Source organism: Zalophus californianus, chromosome 13, assembly GCF_009762305.2.
Source record: "Zalophus californianus isolate mZalCal1 chromosome 13, mZalCal1.pri.v2, whole genome shotgun sequence".
Lineage (NCBI taxonomy): Eukaryota > Metazoa > Chordata > Mammalia > Carnivora > Otariidae > Zalophus > Zalophus californianus.
In genome coordinates this window covers 24,103,338-24,130,315 of record NC_045607.1, presented here as the reverse complement: position 1 = coordinate 24,130,315, position 26,978 = coordinate 24,103,338, and the positions used below count along the sequence as shown (strand labels likewise).

Here is a 26,978-nt window from a genome sequence, read left to right as displayed (position 1 = left end):
CAGATCAATCACTGTGGGAGAAAACCAGCTACCATATCTTAGAGGATACTCATGCAACTCTATGGAGAGACCCACAGGGGAAGAAACTGAGGCCTCTGGCCAAAAGGTAATGAAGAACTGAAGCCTCCTGCCTACAGCAAGGGTGAACATGGGAACAAATTCTCCAGCCTCAGTCAAGCCTTCAGATTACCGTGGGTCCAGCCAACATCTTGATTTCCGTCTCACAAAAGACCTTAATCCAAAACTACCAGGTAAACCATCCCAGAATTCTTGACCCACAGAAACTATGAGATGATAAATATTTATTGTATTAAGGCACTAAATTTGGGGTAATTTGTTATGTATTAATGGATAACAAATACATGTTTTAGTATCTGGAACTGGAGCAATGCTGTAACAAAACCCAAAATGTGGGAGTGGCTTCGACATCAGGCCTTGGAAGCTCATGAATGGACTTTGAGGAGTTAGAAAAAGCCAGAGAGTGCTGAATGAACTTTATAGAAGTATGGTGACCACTGAGAAGCTATGGATGAAGGCTTAAAGGGAAATGAGAAAAATCTTATTGGAAACTGGAGAAAAGAGGATCTTTATTATGTAATGGCAGAAAATCACCCCAGGAATGTGTAAATTACAGAATATGCCTAATGAACTGGGTGATCTAGCTAAGATCTCAAGACAGATTTTGAAGATGCCACTTGGTTTCTTGTTTAAAATGTAAAATATAAGAAGTGAGACAGAAGCTAAAGGAGACACTGTTAAATAAAAAGAAGCCAGGCCCTACTGCGTTTGAAAATTCCTTGCTTCTCCAGAAGGCAAATGATGCTAAGATTAAGAATGGCTTCCAAGCAAAAACAAAATCTAGGGCACTGTCAGGAAAGCAAGGTCTAAAGATGAAGCTAAGAGTGTGACTATAAAATCTTGTAAAGATCTCAGGTGGTGTTCAGAGATGGTGTTCAAGGTGGTGTTCCAGAGATCCATTCACTTAAACAACAGGTCTCCTGAGAAGTTTTAGAGGTATTGTCCTCAGGAGCCCCAGCAAAAGCCCAAGTTAGAGCAGGGCTTATCATAAAGAGACGTGTGGGTATGGTTTGCCTAATTGAGTGAGCCCAATAAGATTCACAGGAGACCCACAAAATTTTAAAGCTAATTATGTCGGGAGGAATGCCACCAGCTTGGACTGAAGGAGATAGATCAGTACAAAATGAAGAGAGGCTTCTGAATCCCCAAGCTTCCACAGGCAGGGAGCGGGCTGAGAAACTATGCAGCTACAAACATGGGCTACCTCTCATGAGTGAGGAGGGCTCCGAGGGCAGTGCTAAGAGCCATGAAGAATCATTCCCACAGCTCAGGTCTTTGTCAAGGTACTGCTAACATGTGTCTGGGTAGGTTTCAGAATACTATGAGCCAGTGATTCCTATTCTTACCGTTTCCCATTTTCAAACACAAGTATATGGCAGTTATGCTATGCCTATTCTCCTGTTTGTTTTGTTTTGAGGGGATGTTGTTTTAACAAAAATGTCCATGATTATTCTCTGCCTGTCCTACCACTGTAAGTTTTGTGTTTGGGAACAGATAATTTGTCGCTAGAGTTCACAAGTTTTCAGATCAAATGGAACTACACTCGAGAAGCTACATCTAAGGAACTACACATTCAAAAAGCCTCATCTGAATCAGAATTAGATGCCAAAATCTTGAATTTCCAGCTGATGCCATAGAGGGATGAGACTTTTAGGAGGACTGGGGTGGAGGTTGTTTGCAAATGGGAAGAAAGTAAACGATCTGTGGCCAGAGGGTGGAGTGTGGTGATTTTAAAATATGTCCACAAATTCTTTGCTATTCCTCCTTCAAGAGGTGGAGCCTCGTTCCCCTGTCCTTGAGTGTGGGCTGAACTTAGTGAATCACTTCTAATAAAGCAGAAGTGATGGTATGCTACATTTATGGGCAGGTCATAAAGACACTCTGGTTTCAATCTTTCTCTCTCTGAGATTATTCACTCTAGGGGAAGCCAATTACCATGTCATGAAGTCACCTGACCAGCCGGATGCAGTCTGACATGACAAAGAACTGAGGGAGGCCTCTGACCAACAGCGAGCAAGAGTCTGAGGTCTACTGCTTACAGACATGTGAGTAGTCTAAAACCAGGCAGATAAGCCACTCACAAATTCCCGAAACACAGAATCTAAGATACTGTTTGCTGTTTTTAAACCATTAAGCATGAGGTAACTTATTTTGCAGCAGTAAATAACTAATACAATCTCAAATGTTTGTTTTGTTTTGTTTTTTTTTTTAAGAATACTCCCTTCTGGGGGGAAGAGTGGATTGATAAAGTGGCAAAAGTAGAAGGAGGGAGACCAGTTAGGAAACCATTGCCATAGTCCAGGTAAAAGATGATGTCAGCGTGGAGTACATGGATGGCTCAGTTGGTTAAGCATCCGACTCTTGGTTTTGGCTCAGTTCATGATCTCAGGGTTGTGAGATCGGGCCCTGCGTTGGACTCCATGCTCAGTGTGCAGTTGGCTTGAGATTCTCTCCCTCCTGCTCATACTCTCACGTTCTCTCTCTCTCTCAAATCAGTAAATCAATAAAATCTTTTTTAAAAAATGCCGGCTTGAAATAAGGCAGCAATAGTCAAGATGGAGGAAAATGGATAAACTGGATTGTTTGATGGATTAGACTGGTGTTGTCAAAGATGACCCCTAAACGTGTGGTAGAAGAAACAGAGTGCATTGGCGTAACACTAACATCTCTATGTGGCAGGCACAAAAAAGGTGTTTTTGCACAAATAATCTAATTTAATCTTCATAATAATCTTAGCATGTAGGTACTACTTTATCCCCTTTTTACAGAGAAGGCAACTGACATTAAAAGATGCTTATTTAAGGTCTCACAGCTATTAAAAGGTAAAGCCAAGATTCACAGTCAGACAATTTCACTCTGAGAACATACTTTATTTTTACTGATATATAACTTACATAAAACATTGTGTAAGTTTAAGGTGTACAACGTGATGATTTGATGCACATATACATTGCATATGATTCCACAAACTACAATAGTTACTTAACACCTTTATGACCTCACATAATTTTTTTTTTTTTTGGTGGTGGTGGTAAGAACATTTAAGATCTACTCTTTTGACAACTTTTAAGTATATAATACCAAGTTGTTAACTATAGTCACCATGCTGTACATCAGATCCCTAGAACTTATTCAGCTTATAACTGGAAATTTGCACCCTTTGACCAGCATCTCCCTATTTTCCCCACCACGTAGCCCCTCACAACCACCACTGGACTGTTTCTGTAGGTTTGACCTTTGTAAATTCCACATGTAAGTGAGATCATTTGGTATTTACCTTCTCTGTCTGATTTAGCATAATGCCTTTCAAGGTCCATCTATGTTGTAGCAAATGGCAAGATTTCCTTCTTTCTCATGACTGAATAATGTTCCATTGTATATTTATACCACATCTTCTCCTTCTATTTATCAATAGAAGGACACTGAGGTTGTTTCCAAATCTCAGCTATTGTGAATAATACTGCAATTAACATGGGAGTGAAAATATCTCTTCAAGATCCTGATTTCATTTCCTTAGGATATATACCCAAAAGTGGGATTGTTGAGTCATATGATAGCCCTATTTTTAATTTTTTATGGAACCTTCATGCTGTTTTCCATAGTGTCTGAACCAATTTACATTCCCTCTAACAGTGCACAAGGCTTCCCTTTTCTCCACATCCTCACCAACACTTGTTTTCTTGTCTTTTTTTTTTTTTAAGATTTTATTTATTTATTTGTGAGAGAGAGAATGAGAGATAGAGAGCACGAGAGGGAAGAGGGTCAGAGGGAGAAGCAGACTCCCCGCTGAGCGGGGAACCCGATGCGGGACTCGATCCCGGGACTCCAGGACCATGACCCGAGTTGAAGGCAGTCGCCCCACCAACTGAACCACCCAGGCGCCCTTGTCTTTTTGATAACATCCAATTCTAAGAGGTGTGAGGTGATATCTCATTGTGGTTTTGACCTAGTTTCCTTGATGATTAGTGATGCTGAGCATATTCTCATAAACCTATTGGCCATTTGTGTGTCTTCTTTCAAAAAATGTCTGTTCAGGGGTGCCTGGGTGGCACAGTCGGTGGAGCATCTGACTCCTGGTTTGGGCTCAGGTCGTGATCTCAGGGTCATGAGATCAAGCCCTGTGTTAGGCAGCACAGAGTCTGCTTAAGACTCTCTCTCCCTCTCCCTCTGCCCCTCCCCCACCCCGCTCCCACTCTAATAAATCTTTTTTAAAAATGTTGAGATTTTATTAGTTTTGCTTTAGTTTTTAAAATGTACAGATAAAACTGAACTACCTTTCATTCCCTTCACACTCTCCCGAGGCAGGGTTTGAAGTGACTCCAATATGTATCAGATAAATAGTATTATACTATATCTTTCTGGATTTGCTTTTGTTGTTGTTAAATTTTATAAATTTGAGATCTACATTGATATATGTAGATCTGATGTATTTATTTTATACGAATCAGTCACAATTTATTGATTCACTCCCCTACTAATAGGCATTTTGGTTGTTTCCAGTTTTTGTTATTAAAAGCAGTTCTGCAATAAACAAACAAATGTTCAGTTCCTCTGCCCCCCTTTTTTTTTTAAGATTTTTTTTATTTGACAGAGAGAGAGAGACAGCGAGAGAGGGAACACAAGCAGGGGGAGTGGGAGAGGGAGAAGCAGGCTCCCCACTAAGCAGGGAGCCCGATGTGGGGCTCCCTCCCAGGACCTGGGGATCATGACCTGAGCCGAAGGCAGGCGGCTTAACGACTGAGCCAGCCAGGTGCCCCTCCTCTGCCCATTTTTAAGTCAGATTTTTTTCTTGCTATGGAGTGGTATGAGCGTATATATATTTTAAATGCTAACCTCTTATCAGATAGATGGTTTGCAAATATTTTATTCCACTCTGTAGGCTGTCTTTTCACTTTATTGATTGCTTCTTTTCCTTGCAGATGCTTTTTAGTCCGATGTAGTCCCACTTGCTTATTTTTGCTTTTGTTACTTGTATTCTTGGTGTCATGTCCAAAAATCACTGCCAAGACCAATGTCAAGGAGATTTTTCCCTCTTTTCTTCTAGGAGTTCTACAGTTTCAAGTCTTACATTTAAGACATTGGTCCATTTACTGGATAGGGGTCCAATTTCATTCTTTTGCATGCGATGATTCAGTTTTTCCAACACCACTTATTGAAGAAACTATCATTTCCCCATTGGTTATTCTTGGCTCCCTTGTCAAATATTAGTTTACCATATATGTATAGATTTATTTCTGGCCTCTTGATTCTGTTTCATTGGACTACATGTCTGTTTTTATGTTGGTGCCATACTATTTAATTACTACAGCTTTGTAGTATGATTTGAAGTCAGGAAGTGTATTGCCTCTAGCTTTGTTCTCCTTTCCCAAGACTATTTTAGCTAGCTGGAGTCTTTTGTGCTTCTGTACAAATTTTAGGATTGTTTTTCTATCTCTGTAGGGAAAAAAATACCTTTGGAATTATGATAGGGGATTGCACTGAATCTCTAGATGGCTTTAGGTATTATGGACATTTTAATATTAATCCTTCAGATCCATGAACATGGACTATCTTTCCACTTACTTGTGTCTTTTTCAATTTCTTTTATCAAAGTCTTACAGTTTCCAGTGTACAGATCTTTCACCTCCTTGATTAAATATATTTTTTAAGTATTCTTTTTGCTGCTATGGTGAGATTGTTTTATTTCTTTTTCAAATATTTTGTTGTCAGTGTATAGAAACACAACTGATTGTTGTATGTTGATTTTTTATCTGGCAACTTTACTGAATCCACTTATTCTGTGTGTATGTGTGTGTGTGTGTGTGTGTGTGTGTCGTCCTTAGGAGTCTTTGATCCTTCCCCATACCAGATAGACCCTAAGGAACTCTTTGTACCACCTGGAGAACAGAAAACTTAATCACCATTGACTATTACAAACAATTAACTTGGACGAAACTCTAGAGTGAAAAGGAGTTTAAATTGTGTTTATTACCAAAAGCTATAAATTTTCAATTATATAGAAAAGATCAGCAATTAGACTAAAATGCCAACTATTGTTCAGTTCTGAAACACTTTCATTACAGGCATCCTCCCTAGTGCATAATTAGGTGTGGCTGTCTTCCTTTTACTCGAAGCAGCCTAGAAAATGTTTAATCCAAATACAGGTATACATTTGAAACTGACATATACAGAAGTCAAATCAATTTATAAAATTCCTTATTAAAAGGTCGATTTATATCCTTATTCTCAAACTTTTTTTTAAAAGGGAGGCTCAAAAAGTTATATATGTCGATTATTTTTAAAAAATGGGAAATGGGGTGCCTGGGTGGCTCAGTCAGTTAATCATCTGCCTTCGGCTCAGGGGCCTGGGATTGAGCAAAACCTTGGGCTCCCTGCTCAGTGGGGAGCCTGCTTTTCCCTCTCCCTCTGCTGCTCCCCTTGCTTGTGTTCTCTCACTCTCTCTGTCAAATAAACAAATAAAATCTTTTAAAAAAAAAGGAGATATAGGAAAGACTAAAGAAATAAAAATTATTCATCATCACACAACCCCATGAGGATTTTGCCATAATTTTCCTCAATCGTGTTTTATACATACCAAAATACACAGTTTTATAAAATTGAGATCAAACTTCATGTGAAAAATAAGACTAAATAGCATTTAACACTCAGGCACTAACCCATGTATTTTATGCAAATTAATTCACTTAATGCTTACATCTCTATGAGGCAGATACTATCATTACCCTCATCTACAGATAAAGACCTGAACTTGGAAGAGGTAAAGAATTTGCCCAAGGTCACAAAGGGAGTAAGTTGCCTACCTGTTAGTACTACACGCTTCTTTCCTCCCAGGATTATGCTAAAGATCAGGGAAAAGACAGTTGATGAGAGTGCCTTGTAAATTTTATGTGCCAAATAAAACTTAGCTATTATTCCACAAAAATAGGGGGCATACTAAATTGGGAGACACAACCTGAAGACGCCCTGACCTGAGTCTAGAGTATGCCTGAATGAACTGGAGAAAGGAGGGCAGAAAGGCATCCCATGGGGAAGAAAGAGCATCTGATACATTGAAGAATTCTGCTGTGGAATAAAAGAATAAGATCTAGGGCTTATTTGATACCTCATTTGATACCTTCTAGTAAAAAGTAGGGCTTATCTGATACCTTCTAACAAAGGGTATCAAGAAGTAACAATCTCCAAAAAAGTTTATCTTAGCTGTTAAGAGAATGAACTCTGGCTTATTTTGCCTGGGTTTGAATTCTGGCTCTGTCATGTGACAGTGTGGCAAGTCATCTAACCTTTCTGTAACTCCATGTTCTCATTTGTAAAAGCACGAATAATAATAGTACCCATTTCACAGGGTCATTGTGGGGAATACATTAGTAAATTAAATAAAGTATTTAGAATGGGTCTGGTATATAGTAAACATTACATAATTGTTAGATATTACAGTTTACATTTCCAGAATCTTCTTTCCTCATGTTTGTGATGTTATTTTTATTTTCTAGAATAGCTCACAGTAATCTCTTCATTGAAATGGATTTTCTTAGTTTACTTACTTATTTTGTGGAGAAGCAAGAAAGCAAGTGAAAAGCAGGAAGAAAAAAAAATGGTAGTAGCCCAGATAAATGAACAATGGCTTAATAAAAAATTAAGGGAGCCAGCCTAGTACAGAGAAATTTGTCTCTGGGCTTAAACTCATTAGTGAGTTCTCAAAATAATTAGATATAAAAATTAGAGGTGACTGGCTGGCTCAGTCGGTAAAGCATGTGGCTCTTGATCCTGTCAGGGTCGTGAGTTCAAGCCCCACATTGGGCATGGAGCTATTTAAAAAAAAAAAAAAAAAAGCTAATCAGCTATAGAAACCAGTATGGAAGAAAACACACCAAATTATGGGACGTGTTTTAAAAGAATCAGAAAAAAAGGGCACTTGCACTTATTTTATGTGTTTTATGTTCGCAAGTAAAAAAACACATATATTCATATACACAAATCAGCAAAGAGGGCCCCATACACTCTCTATTCATCTTCAATTAATGAGACAAGGATCCTGAAAAGCCTACAGGACAATACAGAGAGAAACAGACAAGGTGAGCTACCTTAGAAATGTGAGGGGTCTGTACAACAGTGAATGAAGTAAATCTATCACAGACAGGAAACGACTAGTGGGTGGTAGAATAACATTCCACACTAGGGTGGGGTACGTGGCAGACATCCCTCTTCCCTTCCTTGGATAGAAACATTTTAAGACTGGGAGTAGGCGTTTTGACAGGAAGAATAAAATGATTATTATTTTTTAAAGATGGGCTTTTATATATATATATATATATATATATATATATATATATATTTTTTTTTTTTTTTATTTCAGAGAGACAGCACAAACAGGGGAGTGGCAGAGGGAGAAGGAGACTCCTCACTGAGCAGGGAGCCCGATGTGGGGGTTCAATCCCAGGACCCTGGTATCATGACCTGAGCAGAGGACAGATGCTTAACCGACTGAGCTACCCAGGTGCCCCAAAAACAAAATGATTATTAAGGAAGGTGCAGAAGATGTGTTTGGGATCTAATCCAGGGCATTTTAAACAACTGTCTGAATTTAAAAAAATATAAAACAAATGAGTATATATAACATATATATGCACAGTATAAAGAAATGGAAGACATATGCACCCAGCAACAACCTTAAGAGAACATTACCAGTACCTCTGACAACTCACACGCCTTGTGAGCCCCTACCTTTTCCACATCACCCACCTCCCTCTCCCCAGAAGAAACCACTGTACTGATTTTGTGCTCATCACTTCCTTATTATTATTCCTTATTATGACTGCACAGATGTTATGTCCCTAAATGATACATGGTTTCATTTTGCCTGCTTTTGAGCCTTTTTTTTTCACTCAACATTATGTTTTTAAGATTCATCCATACTGATAATTACAACTGTAGTTCAATTATTTCGCTGCTGCACAGTATCTCACTGTATGAACATAACACAATTTATTTAAACATCCTACTGTTAAAAGACATTTAGGTAGATTTAGGTAGTTTCCAGTTTGGGGCCATTAGAAGTAAAAAAAAAAAAAAATCAACATTTCAATCCATGTCTCTAATACACATGCAGGACTTTCTCTAGAGGATATGGATTTTGGAGTAGAATTGCTGGTCCATAGGTAATACCCACCTTCAACTTTAGATTACATCAAACTGTTTTCCAAAGTGGTTTACTCTTGACATTCCCATTGGCTCCACATTTCTCACCGATACTTGTTCTCATTGCGGTTTTAATTTGTACTCCACTAATTTCTCATAAAATTGAATATCTTTTACATTTCTTTTAGCCATCTGTTTCCTATTACATGAGATGACTATTTTTACCAATCTTTAATAGGTAATCTTTTTATTTTCAATTCATTGCAGTCCTTTATTTATTCTGGGTACTACCAATCATTTATTGGTGATTTGTGTTGCAATCATATTCTCCCACTTTATGGCTTATCCTTTCAATTTTGGTAAAAGGATATTCTTCATTCTAATGGAATCAAATTTATCAATCTTTGTTCAGAATTTTTACTTCTGGTATATTAAAAAATCACTTCCCACCATGAGGTAGTGAAGATATTGCCCAGTTTTTTGTTTTTTTTTTTCCCTAAAAGTGTCACACGTTTTCACTTTCATATCAATGTCCTTAATCTATCTGGAATTGATTTTGGTATATCGTGTGAGACAAGGATCCAATTTCATATGTTACTATTAGATAACAATTGTTTTAGCCCTATAGCCCCATTTTTTAAGTTTTTCCTTTCCCCACTAAACAGCAGTGCCAATTCTGTGATTTATCAAGTTTCCACGTATGTGTGGACCTGTTTCTAGGTCTCTGTTCCCTTTCACTGGACTATTGCCTTAATTATGATAGCTTTATAATGCCTTGAAATCTTCCCACTTTGGTTCTCTTCTGGCTATCCTTGGCCCTTTGCTCTTTCATATAATTATACGAAATTATAATTACTTTTTATCAAATTCTACTCAAAAATCCTGTTGAAGTTTTCGCTGGAATTGTATTAAATTTATGTGTCTATAACATTGAGTCAATCTAGTCATGAACACAGTACTTCACTCCATTTATCTAGATCTACTTTGGCTTTCAATAAATTTTTAAAATTCTTGGGGTGCCTACCTGGCTCAGTGTGTGGAGCATATGACTCTTGACTCGGGGTTGTGAGTTTGAGCCCCACGTAGGGTTAGAGATTACCTAAAAAGAAAATCTTTAAAAAACATAAAGATTTTAAAAAATTCTTTTCACAAAGTTTGGCATCTCTTTTGCTATATGCATATACTCTTAAGAACCTCATTTTCTGCTGTAATTTTTATTCTAACTGATATTTTTTTTAGAATTACTTTTTGTTTTTGTTTTTTTAATGTAGAAAAATGCAGTTGACTTTAGTATCCTACATTCAGTGAGCTTACTAAACCTAGTTTTTATGATTTATCTGTAGACTCTCGAAAGTTTTGAGTTTTTCCTTCTCTCTTTACACCTTTCACTTCTTGTCTCATTGCACTGGTTAGGATTTCCAGTTCAGTGTTGAGTAAAAGCTGCAAAAGCACATATCCCTCCTCTTGTTTCTGGTTTTAAAGGAAATATTTTGTTTTGTTTTGTTAAGATTTATTTATTTGAGAGCAAGAGCACAAAAGAGCACGGGGTAGAGGGGCAGAGTGAGAGGGAGAGAGTGAAGTTCAAGCAGACTCCCTGATGCACATGGAGCCCGACTTGGGGCTTGATCCCAAGACCCCAAGACCATGACTTGAGCCAAAAATCAAGAGTCAGACGCCTAACAGACTGAGCCACCCAGGCGCACCAGGAAACGTTTGTTTTAAATCTGACTTGTTGCTATGATGTTAACTGTAGGTTTTCTGCAGATACGCTTTATCAGGTTAAGGAGTTTTCTTTTATTATTAGTTTGCTAAGTGTTTTTATCATGGTTATAATTTGGACTTAATTGAATGCTTCTTCTGCACCTACTGAGAAGAACATATATCTTTTCTAATACGTGAATGCAGAAAACAATACACATTTGCCTAATACTAACTCAACCATGCATTCTTAGAATAAGGCCAGTAACCCAGAACTTTTTACTTGTAGAGTCAGAAGAGGTTAGATGATTTCTGCTAAAAACTCAATAAATTTTATGATGCTAGTCTTAGTTGCTCACCTCAAGACCCTGTCTCCTTTATGGCATTGTTCCTGACTCATCCATGCCTTCTCTGAGCTCGTAGAGCATTTACTATTGATGTTATTCCTTTGACACTTGGCATGTGTTAATTTTTCTATGTCCTGTCTCCCAACTTGACTACAAGTTCCTCAAGAAGCAGCTAGTAAGTACACAATACATGATCACTTAAAATATTCTTGTGGATAAAATGGTGAAACATGAGTTGGATAATAATGCAGCGTCCTTAAAAAATGAGACTTCTGGACATGAATTTTCTAGAAAGGTGAAGTTTTAATCAGCTAATAGTCACTGAAACTTAAAAATCACTTTAAATTGTACTCCACACTTTCCTGCTTTGTTAACAGGGTTCTGGCCACATTTTATTCATTTCTTGATTTTAAGCAAAGTCAACTGTTACTTGTTGAGTACAGTCAATATTAGGAATGTCAGTTATGGTACTGTGCTAAAGATATAGCTGTGGATACATAACATGTGGGATGCAGAACCTCAGCTATGACCCTGAATGAATCTTTAATAAGGAAGAAAAAAAAAACTGGCATTTCCCCCCCTTTAGCACTGACCTCTAGTTAACTCTAAGCAGCAATTCACAGGACTTCACAGATTCACACATTTCCTCCTCCACTCCAGCCTCTTTTATCCCAGAATTAAACAATGCAGAGCTGTAGGACTGATACATTTTTAGCAGTGATACTGTGAAAAGTTACCATTTCTCCAGATTACAACTACTTTCCACCTTGTTTTTCCACTTTGGACTCCCTTCTCTGTACCTACCACTAGCTGACCTCATCACTGCTTCTAATCTCTAGAGAGAAACAGCATATGGTGTAACTAAGCACAGAATCTGGAACCAGAATGCCTGGGTTCAAATGCCAATTTGGCATTTACAGTTCAAAGCCCCAGGATAAGTTACTTAACCTCACTATTCCTCAGTTTCCTCTTCCACAGAATGAGAATAAACATATCTACCTCATAAGATTGTTATGAGAATTAAAGCAGTTAATATTTATAAAGTGCTTAAACCATGACCTAACATATAGTAAGCAACACACATATTGTTAAATAGATGGATAAAATACTGTCAGGTTGAACTCCACCACTCTCTTATCACTCTTAAAACTACTCCAGTATTTCTCATTTTGGGTTGTGGTCGTATTGGTGGTAGTGGTGGCAGACATTATTTTTTTTTTTAAAGATTTTATTTATTTATTTGAGAGAGAGAGAATGAGAGATAGAGAGCACAAGAGGGAAGAGGGTCAGAGGGAGAAGCAGACTCCCTGCTGAGCAGGGAGCCCGATGCGGGACTCGATCCCAGGACTCCAGGATCATGACCTGAGCCGAAAGCAGTTGCTTAACCAACTGAGCCACCCAGGTGCCCGGTGGCAGACATTATTAACTGATCCTAGCACTCCTCTCTGGTCAGTGCCTCCCTCAGACATGGAAGGGAAGTGGGGGGAGGTGTGTCAGGTGTATTCATTCACTGTTCTGTTAGCCAAGCTAAAGAGACCACAGGTTAAAAAAAAAAACAAAACTGTTTATTTAATCAGCATAACAGGAATCTAGGGACATGTGTGACTGCTATTTTCAAATATTTGCAGGGCTGGGATGGAGAAGAGACAGCATTTAAAATTCTATGGAAGAGCTACAGGCTCCCCATCACTGAACATGTTTAAGCAGGAGACTGGTGACCAGGTGTAAGGATGCTGTAAGAAAGAATTTTTTAATTTAGAGTCAGATAAACTTTAAGATTCCTTCTACCTCTGAAGTCTTGGCAATACTAGCGTGAGTCACCAAGACATTACAATCTAGTTGTGAGTCACACATCGCCAACGCGCTCCTGAAGGCACAGAATTCTTCACTCCCCACAGTGCTTGGCACATTACAACAGATCGAGGTGAGGAATTCTAGCCCTCAGGCTGCGTATAACTCGGCTCACAGTAACAAAAACTTCTCTAAAACTCAGCGCGTCAATTAGCTGATTCCAGACTTCTTTTACGACCAACAAATACAATAAAGCATACATCCCAGACGGGATTTGGCAAAAAGATGTGTATCCGGATTAACTATCAGACAGTGCTTCGCGGCACTCTTCCGAAGCCAGACAAAGCCGCCTGAAGTGAGCGGCAGGTTAAGGGGCAGGGGCAGGCAGGGTGGCCTGGGGGGGAGGGGGGGGAATGGGAGCCCAGCGAGCCGACACGCGCAGGGGACAGGGACAAAGGCCTCGGGGAAAGCACGCTGGACTCGGAGGCCGGCAGGAATGCCCCGGCCGGAGTGCCCAGCAGTCGGGGTGTGGACTGGGGATGCAAACGTGTGGGCCCCCGCAGGGTCCTCTCTGCCTCGGGGGAGCCCGCGCGGGGCCCCTCGCTGGGCCGGGGGCCGCCGGAGCCACAGCCCGAGGCGGGTCGCGCGGGGCAGGCCGGGTGGCGCACCTGCCTGCCGGGCTCTCGGGTCCGCACTGGGCTCCCCGCCCCCTGCCTCCCCCGCCGCGCAGCCCACTCGGCCTCGCCGCAGGATTTCGGATGGTCCAGATCAAGCGCCGCAGCCGCAGCCGAGGCCGGTCCCCCAGCCTCAGACAGGCGGCCCGACCCGACGCCGCAGTCCTGCTGCGGAATGTGGGGCAGGGGCTGCCTCCCGCCGGGCCCGACCCGGCCCCGGGCCGTGCGAGCGGCCGCCGCCATCGCGGGCCGCGGCCGGAGGGAGACGAGGGGCCGCGCCGGGCGCCACTTTACCTGAGAAACCAGCGGGAGCAGGGTCTGCTCCACCGAACGAGTTTTGATCTCCAGTCCCGAGTCGAAGGCGAAGCCCGACGGGCCGGCGCCGCCAAAGCCGGCCGGGCCCGAAGAGGCGGCCATGGCCCTCGGCCCGTCGCGCAGCCGGGAAGCCGCGCCACTGCGGGCCCGCCGCCCGCCAGCCCGCCAGCACGCCCGCGGCGGCGGCAATGCTACCGCGCCGCCCGAGGCCCCGCCCCCAGCCGAGCCACGCCCCCGGGCAGCCACGCCCCCACGCGCTCGGGTCTAGGGTCTGCCCTGCAGCCCCGCTGGGTCTGTCCTGCTCTGACTCGCCCCCGCCAGGACGGATCAAACCAGACACCTGCGGGCCTCCCACGGCTACGTGGCCTCTCACCAGAAAGAGGACAACTATCTCTAGCAAAGCTTTTCGTCCTCCCAGTAGGTGACTCGTCTTAACTCCGAATTCCCATGAGGATTTCTAGAAGCTGAGCTAACTCGTGGAGCAGAATCACAGTCAAGTCTGTAGGAAGGGTCTTTTACCCTGAGACAGTAATTTTGCCAGTAAAGCGTCTTTCTGGAGCTTTCCGGATGGTCCCACTTTCCCTTGGCTCCTCTTCTGACCCTCTCATTCTCACAATTTGGGCTGGATTGAGAATGAAACATTTGATAATTCAGCCTTAAGGGAGTACCAGAGTACTTGGCAAGGAGGCAATGATTTGGGTATCTTTCAGGCTAGTGTTCAAAATTACTCTTCAAAAGGAAATTAGAGCATATGGAAATGCTTCACCTACTGTTCAACACTATTACATTTTAAAACTATTTTCTTAAGTAGGCTCCACACCCAGCGTGGAGCCCAAGGGGGCATGAACTCATGACCCTAAGATCAAGACCCAAGTTGAGATCAAGAGTCAGCTTCCTAACCCACTGAGCCACCCAGGCGTGCCTAAAACTACTTTTGAGAATTACTTTTCCCCTAGGGTCTAGCACAGAGCAGTTTCCTAAAGGCTGTTTATTGACTGAAAAGATCGTTAATGTGTATTTCTGACTAAACTCATTAAAAGGAATCAGGGAGCCCGAAACTGATCAGATGGGAGGGAGAGCTGACCACCCCTTTCCCCAGGAGTTCCAGGAGCAAAGCCAAAAGGTTCTCAGAAACCCCTGTGAGGGGGTCCTTGGCTTAAGCAATAGACTGAGAAGCATGGAGAAATATTTGTGAACGTATCTGCTAGTAAGCAACCAGCAGAGTAGAAAAGAATCTGAGGCTGGCGAGTCCACCCTTTCACTTTTGCCAGGATTATTTCTCCCTCCATGTCAGATTGATGAGCTGAACACCACCAACTCCAGGTGTCAGAGGCTCTTTCCCAAGCACTGTTGAAATGTGCTTCACGGTACTCCCACTTAGGGGTTCAGCTCTGTCTGCCAGGGCTGCACATATAGCTTTGCTATTGAAGATAGCCATAAGGTAGGCTTCTTTTCTTCGTTCAAAATGTGCGGTTCCTTTAACCAACTTTCTCTTCCCCAGATTCTTACTCCCCAGCCACTCACCTTACCAATTCTTTGTCTACCACAAGGCCACCTTTCCCTGTGCACTGAGGGCTCTAGCCTCAGCCTTGGACCCTTTCACCTCTTTCAGGTGCCCACATTCCCTCTCCAGATATATCTTCTTCTCTTATGTAAGCTGCCCATATTACATAAAAATTCAGTGTAGGCATTGATGCCAAAGGAAAATATATAAGGCCTAGGAGACAGACGGATGTATTCGTGAAAGTTTCAACCCACTGAAGATCAAATTTCTCCACAGAAATGAGACTAAGTTTACCACCTGATTCATTCAACACTAGTAATTTTATTTCAAAATATAAATATTTCACATTTACAAAGAGGTTACATTAGAAGTTTGTCAAAGCAAGTTAAAGCTAAGAAGTAGCATCTGTGTGAGAATAAAGAATATGTACTGTTGTATTTGAATAAACTTCTTTGCTTTCAAACCATCTCTACTTTGCCTGAGAATGCAGAGGATATCTTTTCCAAAACTTACATAAGCAGTTACAACTATATATCCAAGCTTGGTTTCCGAATCAAATGGTATTTGAAATATACTCCAGTCACCCAAACAAGTGGCACTGCAAAAGACAGAAGAAGGTATTTCTTGGGGACAGCTATAATGAGAGTTACACCTTCTGGGTCACTGCAATAAAAAGGAAATAGGATTTGGTAATAAGCCAAAATGATGTTACTTTAAGATTCATTTCCACACCTTTCATTGTAAGCTATAAAGCCAGAAGAAAAATAAGAAACCAGGTATGGAGTAAAGAACTCTGGACTTGGAGTCAGAAGTTCTGCCACTGAATTCTGGCTCCATCATTTTGTGGTATAACTTAAGGGAAAAATCACAAAAAAACCTTTCTGAGCCTCCAGTGCCTCATTCAATAATACTTAACGCCTGCCTATCTCATAGGGTTGTTAAGAAAGCAGTCTGAAAACTATAAAGTGACATACAAAGGCATATAAAAATGTAATATCAATATATCATCACTGTATTTGCACATTACTAGATCCTTGAAAAACTTGCAAAACTAAACACAAATACTGATTTTACACACCATAGGTGGAAAAAAAATCTCTATACTTGACGTATAGCTCTGAATGGCAAATAGGTTCTCTTTCTGGTATCTCACTCAACTTTGGGATTTATTATAGTTTATGTGGTACTATGGTAATAGATTTACCATTCAGAATTTCCATTAAGGATGTCTCCTAAAAGAGCTGTAAACCTACTCGAGAGCCATGTTTCCCAAAGGACCAGCAGTCCTTGGAGAAGCTCTGCTAAAAAGGATGGGGGCGGGGGGGAGTGCAGTTTAAGGTCAAATAAGTGTAGTAAACACAATCTGTCCCCTCATAAGTTCACAATATATAACAGCACGCTAAAAACTCTTAGAAGTCCTACAGAAAGAAAACAAACTCAGCATTCCTCAATTTTAACTGACCATGGAGTCCCCTCCCCCCATGCCCACTTTTGTCTCTTATAACATCTAATAACATCTCTTGGAACTACTGCTATAAGGAAAGCTGCTCAACTCTAAGGGAAAGGGAAGAGACACAGAACAGTGGGCTAAGGAAAAAAAAAAAACCTGTATTCTACTCAGAATTCTGTTACTAACTGACTCTGTGTGGTAGAAAAGCCACTTTAACCTATGGATTTATTTTCTCCCCTAGAAAACGACAGGATCGCCTAATTATGTAAGGCCCATTCTAGCACAGAATTTCTATGGCTAGTAGACAGATCATCTTGATTTACAATTCTCTTGATTATTTTTAAACTATCAAAAAAAAAAATAACTGCTCAGTGGTTTCAGGTAGCACATTTTTTGCAGGTCCTTAATAAATTAATGAAATGAATATATTTGATGGCAAATGTGTAAGGACAAAAACTAATTAAAAAAAAAGTTGCTCTCAGCTGGAATTAACACTTGGAAATATATTGTCAGAGACTATCTCCAATATGAAATGCCTAGTATAATACTCTTGTAAGGGTCTTAGAAGACCCCTACAGGAAACTGCCAGTCAGGACTAGAGTATGGGAAGTTCTGAAGGGGTTTTTCCTACAAACTCTGAGGTTGAGAGCCCTGAATAGCTCACCTAAAATTCTTTTGCTCTAATCTAACCCTTCATGGCCTGAATTTCTGAGTATTTCTTGCCCAGTAGTGACACATCCTGAAGCACTAGATACAACCAGTGTGGGAACTAGGGGTATGAGTAGTGTCACAATGGGTATTTAAGACCAAGGTTAGCCAGAGGGCCTCATCTGCAAGCCTTTTAGCAGCCCTTTAACTGGAATAAACAGCTGCTGTTTCCAAAGGCTCTGAGTTTGTTTAAACACAGCAGGCCTTCAGAACACTTCTTGGGTAATCCTCTTTGTCAAGAGTCAATCTATACCAGTCTCACAAGTCACAGGAAAATTCTACCAACTAACTTACCTCTAATGGAAGAGAGTGGTAGGAATCCTCACAAGTTTAAACATAAATAAGACTTGTATCTCAGGCAGTGTGACAGATCACTTCCAGAAACACAGAATGTGATAGGAATTTTAGAACTGAAGAAGGATTTATAGGACATGGTGTTCATGCTAAAAACGCTATACCTTATTCTTGGAAGAGAGAGGAGCACATCTGTATGGAGACTTTTATCTTTTCTCATTCCCCCATTCGGTCTACAACTAAAATAGTGAATGTGAACTTAAAACTAATCTTTATAAAGTTATAAAACTGTAAGACTTGTGATACGCTTTCTGCATCCGTTTTTACTGAAGCTACTTCATCCATGCACTGTCTGTTCCTAGAAAACGTACTCTTTCTGGGACAAATCCTGAGAATCTGGGGGCAAGCCATTTTGAGACCTGAGCTTGAGACTCCTTGCTTTTCATACCACATGAGCTCTGTGCCCTGTGAAAATCCTGTAAAGCCTCTTCACTGTCTGAGAGGATAGGTTTCTCTGGTCAAGGGCTCCTCCCCCAGCTGGTTGGCCTTTGGAGTCCTTCTGCGGTTGCTGAAGCACCAGCACAGTTCCGGTCTTCTCATGAGGACCATGTGTAGGACTGATTTTTTAGGTGATATTACATCACTGCCCATTTTGGGAGTTCCAAACTATTCTCTTAGGGCTCCAAGTTCTTTTCTAAAGAATCTGGTATTTCTACTAATAATTATGACCGGCAACAGCCATACATTAGCTGGAGTTTAGTTTTTTGCAGTATCACTTTATTCAGCTAAAAACACTTTGGAGGAACATAATTTGTTTATGCACACTAAACTGTATAATACTTGCCTCTTATAAATATGTGCCAATTATAGCTATAAACTTAAGAGTATACAATTAACAAAAACAAACCTGATTTCTTTTTTAACCCTTTTACAGCAAAATTCATAATTTTAGCAAGCACATGATCTGGCTAAGATTTACGGTGAGAGAAGGCCTTCCCTGGAGCTATCCCCTACAGCACCCCGTACAGCGGTTGGCATGGAAACCAGAGAGGGACAACTCTCAATGAATGTGTTACTGAACGAATGACTGAACAACTGACTAAAGAAAAAAAGGGAGTCGGTTAGCAGCCAAATGGAACAGTTGGTGTAATATCAGATTATAATTGTAGAAGGACAGGAAAAACAAGAGATCTGCATGCAGTCCACTGTATAAACAGTCAAAACCCTCACAGTAGCCTCTTTCCTAAAGGGAGTTAATTTCTTAATATCAGAATGAATTTAAGCTAATTATCACTGACTATGCTTCTCAGTGAGACAATGGTTTAGACAAAGAAGGATTTCTACTTTTAAATGTTTTCCAAAGGGGAGTCTTTGATATTCAGGAACGCTTTCTCCTCCATATTCCCCCGGGGATGGAGAAAGAGCCCGATGATTGTTTTCTACCGTGGGAAGGACACCAAGCTAAGAGCTGGGTTCTAGTCCCAGCCTGTCATTAACTGCGGGACAAGCACTGGGAAAACTGCATAAGGAACTGGAAGAAAGGCTACAGCAGAGCAGAGCTGGCAGACTGTGAAGTCAGAAAGATTTGAGGTAAAAATCTTACTAAACTTTTCTGAACCTTAGTTTTCCCATCTGTATGAAAGTGTTATAAAATACCATAAAGCTGTATGAAAGCTGCCGGGAAGTGGTAGTGAAAAAATATGCACAAAATGACTTTGTAAAATGCAAAGCACTATGCTGGTTATTGCAATGTCTGGAAGACGTAAAAAGTCCTAATTCAACACGCCTTCATCTAGAGTCTTATGTGCAACGCACTCTGCTAAGTGATGGAAAAATACTACCTAACTGTAACATTCTACTGCTAATAAGTAACTAATTGGCAGAATTCCAAATAAGGAAACAGGGATTCATTTAACAACTCAGAGAACTGTTACTCCTGAGATTTTTCACTTAAAGCATTTGGAAAGAAAAACTGAACCACAACATGAATTCTGTCATATTGGTACCATTAACAGCAGCTTAGCAAGTATTCTGCTTCAAAGTGGTCAACTGAGTTTTAAGAATTTGGCAATAGTGTAATGGCAGATGGGAGGGAGGAGAAAGGGGAGGAAGAGCTTGTTTTTCAGTGTCTCCTGTGGTTGCAACACACACCTAGGTGACCTTGAAATAAGCCACCCCGCCTTACACTTACAGAGGGGAGTAGGTAGAAGGGTAGAAGACTTCCTTTTCCTGCTCAAACAACTACATATTCAAAAGTGAAAAACCCTCTTCATTAAAAAGTGACGGTCATAAAAAAGTTTAAGAACAGATCTCTTAAACCAGGAGAAAATTACACGGCAAATACTTTTAACAGCAGGTAGTTCAGGACTCTTAAAATAACTATAAATACATATTATAATAATATAGATAACCAAAAGTGGGAAATTTCAAGCCATGGTACCAGTGTATAAACTGAAATTTTTCAAGCCATCTTAGCAACAGGTAAGTGAGCAAACCACACACAGTTCTGAGCTCTACAGCTGTGCTCTAAAAGGCAAAGCAACCCACAGCAAGTTCTCTCTTGTCCAGGCATTCTGTATGGAAGGCCAGGAGGGTTCTGCTTCTTTCCTGGGCTCTGTTTGCTAGGCACAGATGAAAGGACAGAAGGCCACAGCTGGGCTGAACTCACTATCAAGACTGAACCTCCTACAGAAATCACTCTGTTGCAAACCATGTCAGTCTACTGAAGATTTCAGATCATCAGAAATATCATGGAAAGTCCTGTAAGGAGAAAAGAGAGAATGATTAGTTCTGCTTTTGGAAAGAGAGGAGGGGGTATGGATAAAGCCAAAGAAATACTTTAAAAAAAGAAAAGCAAAACAGTGTCCAACCAATAATTAATTGCCATAGAACAACATTTTACTGGGTGCCTGGGTGGCTCAGTTGGTTAAGCGACTGCCTTCGGCTCAGGTCATGATCCTGGAGTCCCGGGATCGAGTCCCACATCGGGCTTCCTGCTCAGCAGGGAGTCTGCTTCTCCCTCTGACCCTCTTCCCTCTCATGCTTTCTATCTCTCATTCTCTCTCTCTCTCAAATAAATAAATAAAATCTTTAAAAAAAAAACAAAACAACATTTTACTTTTATAACCTGAGAGCCTTGACAAGGTTATATGGTCACTATGTATCGCTAATACTTTCACCAAGTATTGTTTGTTTCTTTTTTTTTTAAAAGATTTATTTATTTATTTATTTGAGAGAGAGAATGCGATAGAGAGAGAGAGAGAACATGAGAGGGGGTAGGGTCAGAGGGAGAAGCAGACTCCCTGCTGAACAGGGAGCCCGATGCGGGACTCGATCCCGGGACTCCAGGATCATGACCTGAGCCAAAGGCAGTCGCTCAACTAACTGAGCCACTCAGGCACCCCCAAGTATTGTTTCAAAGTCAGCTAGTTGGCGCTCAGTCTTTGTAACAAGAATTTTTTTTTTTTTTTTTTTTGGGCTGGGTCCATTGTCTCCCATCCAAGATAATCTCTCCAGACTCCCTTGAAACCACGTATGACCATGTGACTAAGTAGTACCTGGTCTGGATGGAGTTGTCTGCTGCACATCCGAGGTGCCTACCTTAGCACTGTAATAGCTAGCTCGCCTTCGCTACATCATTTACATGCCTGAGCTAGGAGGATGTGACCCAGTCTGGTCTGTATCTGTGGTGGCCAGGTCAGAGTTTATTGATGAGCTCAAGATCCCACCTTAGCTGAAAAGACCTCATACCAAGGTGGCAGGACAGGATGTAGGGAGACTGGGCATGAATGTTTGTGGAACACTCATATGAGCCCTAGACTGCCTACTTCTGGCTTCTTTTGCCCAAGAAATAAACCTCTAGCTTATTTAAGTCACTGTTATTTTGCGTTCTCTTGATGGTGAACTCTTTAGTTTTGGGGGCTTTTTTTCTATTTATATACAGTCAAATCTATCTTAAATGATAAAGAGACAAAGCACACATATATTACCCTTTCAGACAGAAGTTACATTGCTCCTTTACAGCAATATCACCAACTAGGAACTCAGAAAAAGTTAAGCTTGAAATGTTTGCATTTTTCAAAACAATTCTAAAATCTTCAAGTTATAACTTGTAGCCCCATCACTATACTATATGGTGTCTTCTTAATTTTTTTTGTCAGTCAAATAAAGCCCATTTTATTTTCATACCTATAACCACGTGTTGGCTACTATACACAGATGACTCAGCTTTTTTATTACAAACAGACCTAAAGTGGAATAGAAGGAAAGTACTCCAAAAATTCAGCAAACAACTCAGCTGTAGATACAAAAGGTGACAAAAAGTTGTCATTAAGTACAAATCATCTAAAACATCATAAACAAATAATCTGTACATCAGGTGCAATTGTGCACTCACACCACCTGTCTCACCCCTTTCTGCCTTATTCCTTTGTCTTCTCAATTTTTGCGTCACACTATGAGGGGGGCCAGCTGGGTGGAACAGAGGCAAAGGAAAGACTAACCCTTTAGCATAATGTCAGAAGTACTTCAGAATCAAGAGGGCACAGGCAGAAAGTTACAGAAAAGAGATTACATTCAAGAACACTGCCTTATCTCAAGGCTGCCTCCCTGGCACGGGGCCCTGGCCTCTGGACCTCTGACGCATGCCTCCACCAGCACAGCTCTACATCCAAAGGAATAGCTCTGAAGAATGTATAAGCTTCCCGGCTATGGCTTTGAAAGGGCATGCGTGTGACATGGCCAAACCCACCATATTGAATATATGCCGATAGGAGAAAGAATTGGAATGAATTTTGTTTCCTTAAGTAATTTTACATTCTGAAAGAAATCCCCCAAAACAAAGACTTCTATACTCCCAGGTTTTGTATGTGTTACTATCCACCTGTATATCAAATCAGGGTTTCTCAACAGCAGCACCATCGACATTTTTGTGCATGATAAGATATTTAGCAGTATCCCTGCCTCTAACTGCTGGAGTTGCGACAATCAGAATGTCCCTAGACATTGCCAAGTATCTCCTGAGGGGAGCAAAACTCACAACTCCCACCCAGAACCACTGCCCTAGCTGTCTGTCTATTTATGTATCTATTTTTCACACTCTCACCTAAATCTGTGTTCTTACATTTGTGTACAGGCAAAGTTAGCTACCAGCTGTGGGGAGCCCTGGAAAACCTTTAAAACCAATAACCAAAAATTTACCAATATTAAAAAGCATTTCCCAATACACAATAGGTTTCTAAATTCATTCTTTGACATCTTTTCACATTTCTAAGATATCTGCAAGTTTGAATCTCTATTCAGTTCCTCTAAATTATGATTGAAAATTTCTGCCTCAGGGCAAAGATGCATGAAATGAGATTAAGACTGTGGTTGGCCTGGTGACTGCTTTCTGTTGACAAGTAAGCTTAGCTGTCACCTTGAAATTCATACCTACTATTCAATTCTGCCCCCAGGCCAAGAAAGCCTAGAAAAGGACCCAGAAAAAAGGAAAACAAACTGAAGCTAAGAAAACAGTTACTAACAATTTTCCAACTCAACATTCTGTCTTCTCTAGATGTTTAGAGTGGCAATGGCAGGGTGTATGTGTGAGTGCGTGTGTGCGTGCATGCGTGTGAAGTCTACAGAAGTAACACTTATCTTTTTTTTTTTAAGATTTTCACTTATTTATTTTAGAGAGAGTGACTGTGTGTACAGGGTGTGGTGCAAGGGAGAGGGAGAGAATGATGAAGCAGACTCCCCCCTGAGCTCAGAGCCCCACACGGGGCTCAATCCCAGGACCCCGAGATCATGACCCGAGCTGGGTTGAAATCAAGAGTCAGCTGCTCAACCAACTGAGCAGCCCTGGCACCCCAGAAGTAACAATGATCTTAAATAAATGTCTATCTCCTGGAAAACAAACTCCCTAAACTAGTGATACAGAAATAATTTATTTCTGTCCTCATGGAGAAGCACTGGGCTCACAAATCAGCAGGGTTCATAAATCCTGACCTCTCTAGAATAGGAGGAAACAAAGGGATAATACTGCATTGACAGTAGGTCTAGAAATGGTAAATGTCCTACCTCAGTCATCTAAATACAGTGTTCTTTAAAAATAAATAAGTAAATACAGTATTCTTTTCCAAACTATATGGATTATTATATCCTAAGAACTACAGTGGTAGAATTTCTCATTTAAGAGCAAGAAAAGCAGAACAGACCACATGTGGTTGGAGGAACAGAGACTGCCATTAACATTTTACAGTTCCTTTAATGGCAATGGGGAATGTGCAGTGTGATTTCTCATTTACAATCCCAGCTCCTTGAATTATGAATTTTCCTCCCCAAAAGCTTTCGGTAAGATTCTTAAAAATTCGTTTATGTAAATGTGCAAACTTTTTCTGATTTGACAGCTCAAGAGCTGTTGACTCCTTGCCTCCTAAAGATACAGAATAAACTTTGGACATTTAAAAATAAAAAGCTTTACCTGACTAATTTAATGTAGTTGGCTTGGCATAGCTGAGTGTGTATTTCCAAACCCTCACCTTGCACACAGGTGCACAATCTTGTGATAGAGTACATGTCATCACTATTAGGCACATCCCTTACTTTCCGACAAATCTGGAATACAGCACTAAGGCTGGGCTTATTATGTCCCATTCTCTTTTATCAGCCTCAAGGTGATATTGCAAAAATCTTTTTATCTGAACTGTTCCTGGTTTCACTAATCTATTAATTCATCAAATGTTCACTGAGCATTTTTTATGTGCTGGACACCATGCTAGGAATGGTAAAAGAGTAGTAAACAGATGAGACCCAGCTCCTAATTTCAGAAAGCTTACCAACTACTGGGAAAGATGATTAATTAAAACGACACAGTTATAATGTGTATTAAGCTCCAACAGGTAAGTGGAAGATGCTGTGGTGCGAGGGACCACACAGCAGCCACATCTCACCTAGCCCAGAGAGTTCTGGCAATGCTTCTCGGAAGAAGGGTCCTTTGAGGACAGGCTACAGTACCAGCCTTGCCTGGCAACGGTGCAGTGTTCTTTATAAAGAGGGAAAACGTGTGCAAAGATGACAATTGACTTCAGAGAACTAAAACAAGTTCAATGGCTAGAAAATAAAACACAAGGCAGGCAGCAGAGAGAGAGAGAGAGAGAAGAGTCTGCAGATGTAGACAGAAAGTAGGCATGAAGTCTGATGGGCCAACTTAAACTTCCCACCTTCAGCCCTCTCTCTTCTCCCTCATTAGTCCAAACTGGCTAAACGGGGAGTGCACTCCAGCCGAAATTCTGAAGGTCTGTAGCAGTGGTGAGGTTTTTTGGAGAACACCCTCCTATCTCATTTTGCAAAGACAGAGAAAAAAAAAAAAACTTCTTGCTCTATAAAGCTGGATATGTGAAACCCTAGGTTAATTACTAAACAATTTCTTTTGTAACAGAACACTCACTTTTGATTTAACTTTGGGTATTAAATTATAAAAGATATTCAAAGTCTGGTTAAAAGAATGCTTCTTAAAAACAGAAGTGAGCTCCTGATAACTCCTCCTAGTGAAAGAGCAAGCTGAGTTCCTAAAGAACCACATTCCAGTTGTCGCTCTTGGTACTGTCAAGATGTGACAGAGGGCAGGGGAAAACCTTAATGCAGGGAACAACATTCCTGGAGGAGTTGCTGGGCTACTTTGCTACCTGCTCTTTGCAGGTTTTGCTGACCTTTAATATTCAGAGATTGCTGCTCAATTTTGGGGAGGAGTGAAATAAGTACATCAAATCAAGTCTGAATATCCTGTCCAAAAATCAAGAAAGTGGGCGCCTGGGTGGCTCAGTTGGTTAAGCGACTGCCTTCGGCTCAGGTCGTGATCCTGGAGTCCCGGGATCGAGTCCCGCATCGGGCTCCCCGCTCAGCGGGAAGTCTGCTTCTCCCTCTGACCCTTTCCCCTCTCGTGCTCTCTCTCTATCTCATTCTCTCTCTCAAATAAATAAATAAAATCTTAAAAAAAAAAAAAAACAAAAAAAAAAAAAAAACAAACAAAAATCAAGAAAGTACTCTAAGACACATGACTACAGGAGAGTCTCTGCCTTTCCCCACACTTCCCAGACAGCCCCAGCGTTGAAGGAGAACAGAGGAAGTGATACACTCGGGTGACTGAATCAAGGCCAAAATAGTTGGGAGCCTTACACTGTGGTGTGTCCACGACATTCACCCCCATCAAATACTGCAAACAGCATTATCAACAGTGATAATCAGAGAAGGGGGTCCTCCCTCCTTCGTTTTTCCTGTAGACGGTAGCTCACAGAAACAGTCTTGCAGATGTGTACTTGTAGCTACCAGTGCCTGCACCTGCAAAGAGAAATGCAACCATCCCCCCCTGCTATCACACTGCAGCAAGCCTGGTGTGTCTGAGGCCCCAAGAAAAAGCCTGTATGGCAGCAGCTCAGACAGCAAGAGGAAATGGTTCAGGATCAGATCAGGTAGGGTCTCGCAACCATGTCAAGGATTTTGATCTCCCTCCTAAAACCAACGGGAGGCCATTTTTGGTCAGCCAGGGTCACGATGAGATATGCCTGCATTTTGAAGAGATGTCAGCTGCAGTGCAGAGAAGGGAAGAGAGAACTGTCCAAGTGGAGGGCGGGAGACGTTAGAAGACTAAGATGACCACAGCAGTCCAGGTGAGAAATGCAGCAGCTGGGCCCAGCTCTGACCAGGGGCATGGCCCTGGAGATTCCGAGATGCTGAGGCAAATGCACAGCACTTGGTGAGGGCGGTGAACAAGGAGGTGGGGAGTAGTAAGGATGACCACAAACTGGCCCGCAGAAGTGGAGCGTAACATTCCCTGAGTGTAACAGGATGACGTCTGCTCTTGTGGAAGGAAAGAGGATGGCTCAAGAAGGAAAAGAAAGATCACTGGTTGAAACACACCGGCTCTCCTGCTTTTTAGCTGTGTGGCTGTGGGCAAGGGAACCTCTTTAAGCCATGAGTCCCTCATCTATAAAACATGGAAACCT

The 26,978-nt window shown here is 41.2% G+C and overlaps 2 protein-coding genes across 10 annotated transcripts in view; both read right to left on the bottom strand.

The window, feature by feature from the left end:
* CTNNAL1 (catenin alpha like 1) overlaps positions 1-14,227 on the bottom strand; it is a 59,709-nt gene extending 45,482 nt beyond the window's left edge. For 2 of the 4 annotated variants that reach the window (XM_027615724.2, XM_027615726.2), the window contains exon 1: positions 14,018-14,227. In XM_027615724.2, coding sequence (XP_027471525.1) covers positions 14,018-14,140 — 123 coding nt within the window. In that variant the 5' untranslated portion in view covers positions 14,141-14,227. Of the gene's footprint in view, positions 1-10,237; positions 10,289-14,017 lie in introns of those variants that run through there. The other 2 variants (XM_027615723.2, XM_027615725.1) reach the window with 2 other exon arrangements.
* Positions 14,228-15,836: 1,609 nt separating this feature from the next.
* The window catches only part of TMEM245 (transmembrane protein 245), a 101,076-nt gene continuing 89,934 nt past the window's right edge, over positions 15,837-26,978 (bottom strand). For 4 of the 6 annotated variants that reach the window (XM_027615242.2, XM_027615247.2, XM_027615245.2 and 1 more), the window contains one exon: positions 15,837-20,754. In XM_027615242.2, coding sequence (XP_027471043.1) covers positions 20,709-20,754 — 46 coding nt within the window. In that variant the 3' untranslated portion in view covers positions 15,837-20,708. The remainder of the gene's footprint in view (positions 20,755-26,978) is intronic. The other 2 variants (XM_027615243.2, XM_027615244.2) reach the window with 2 other exon arrangements.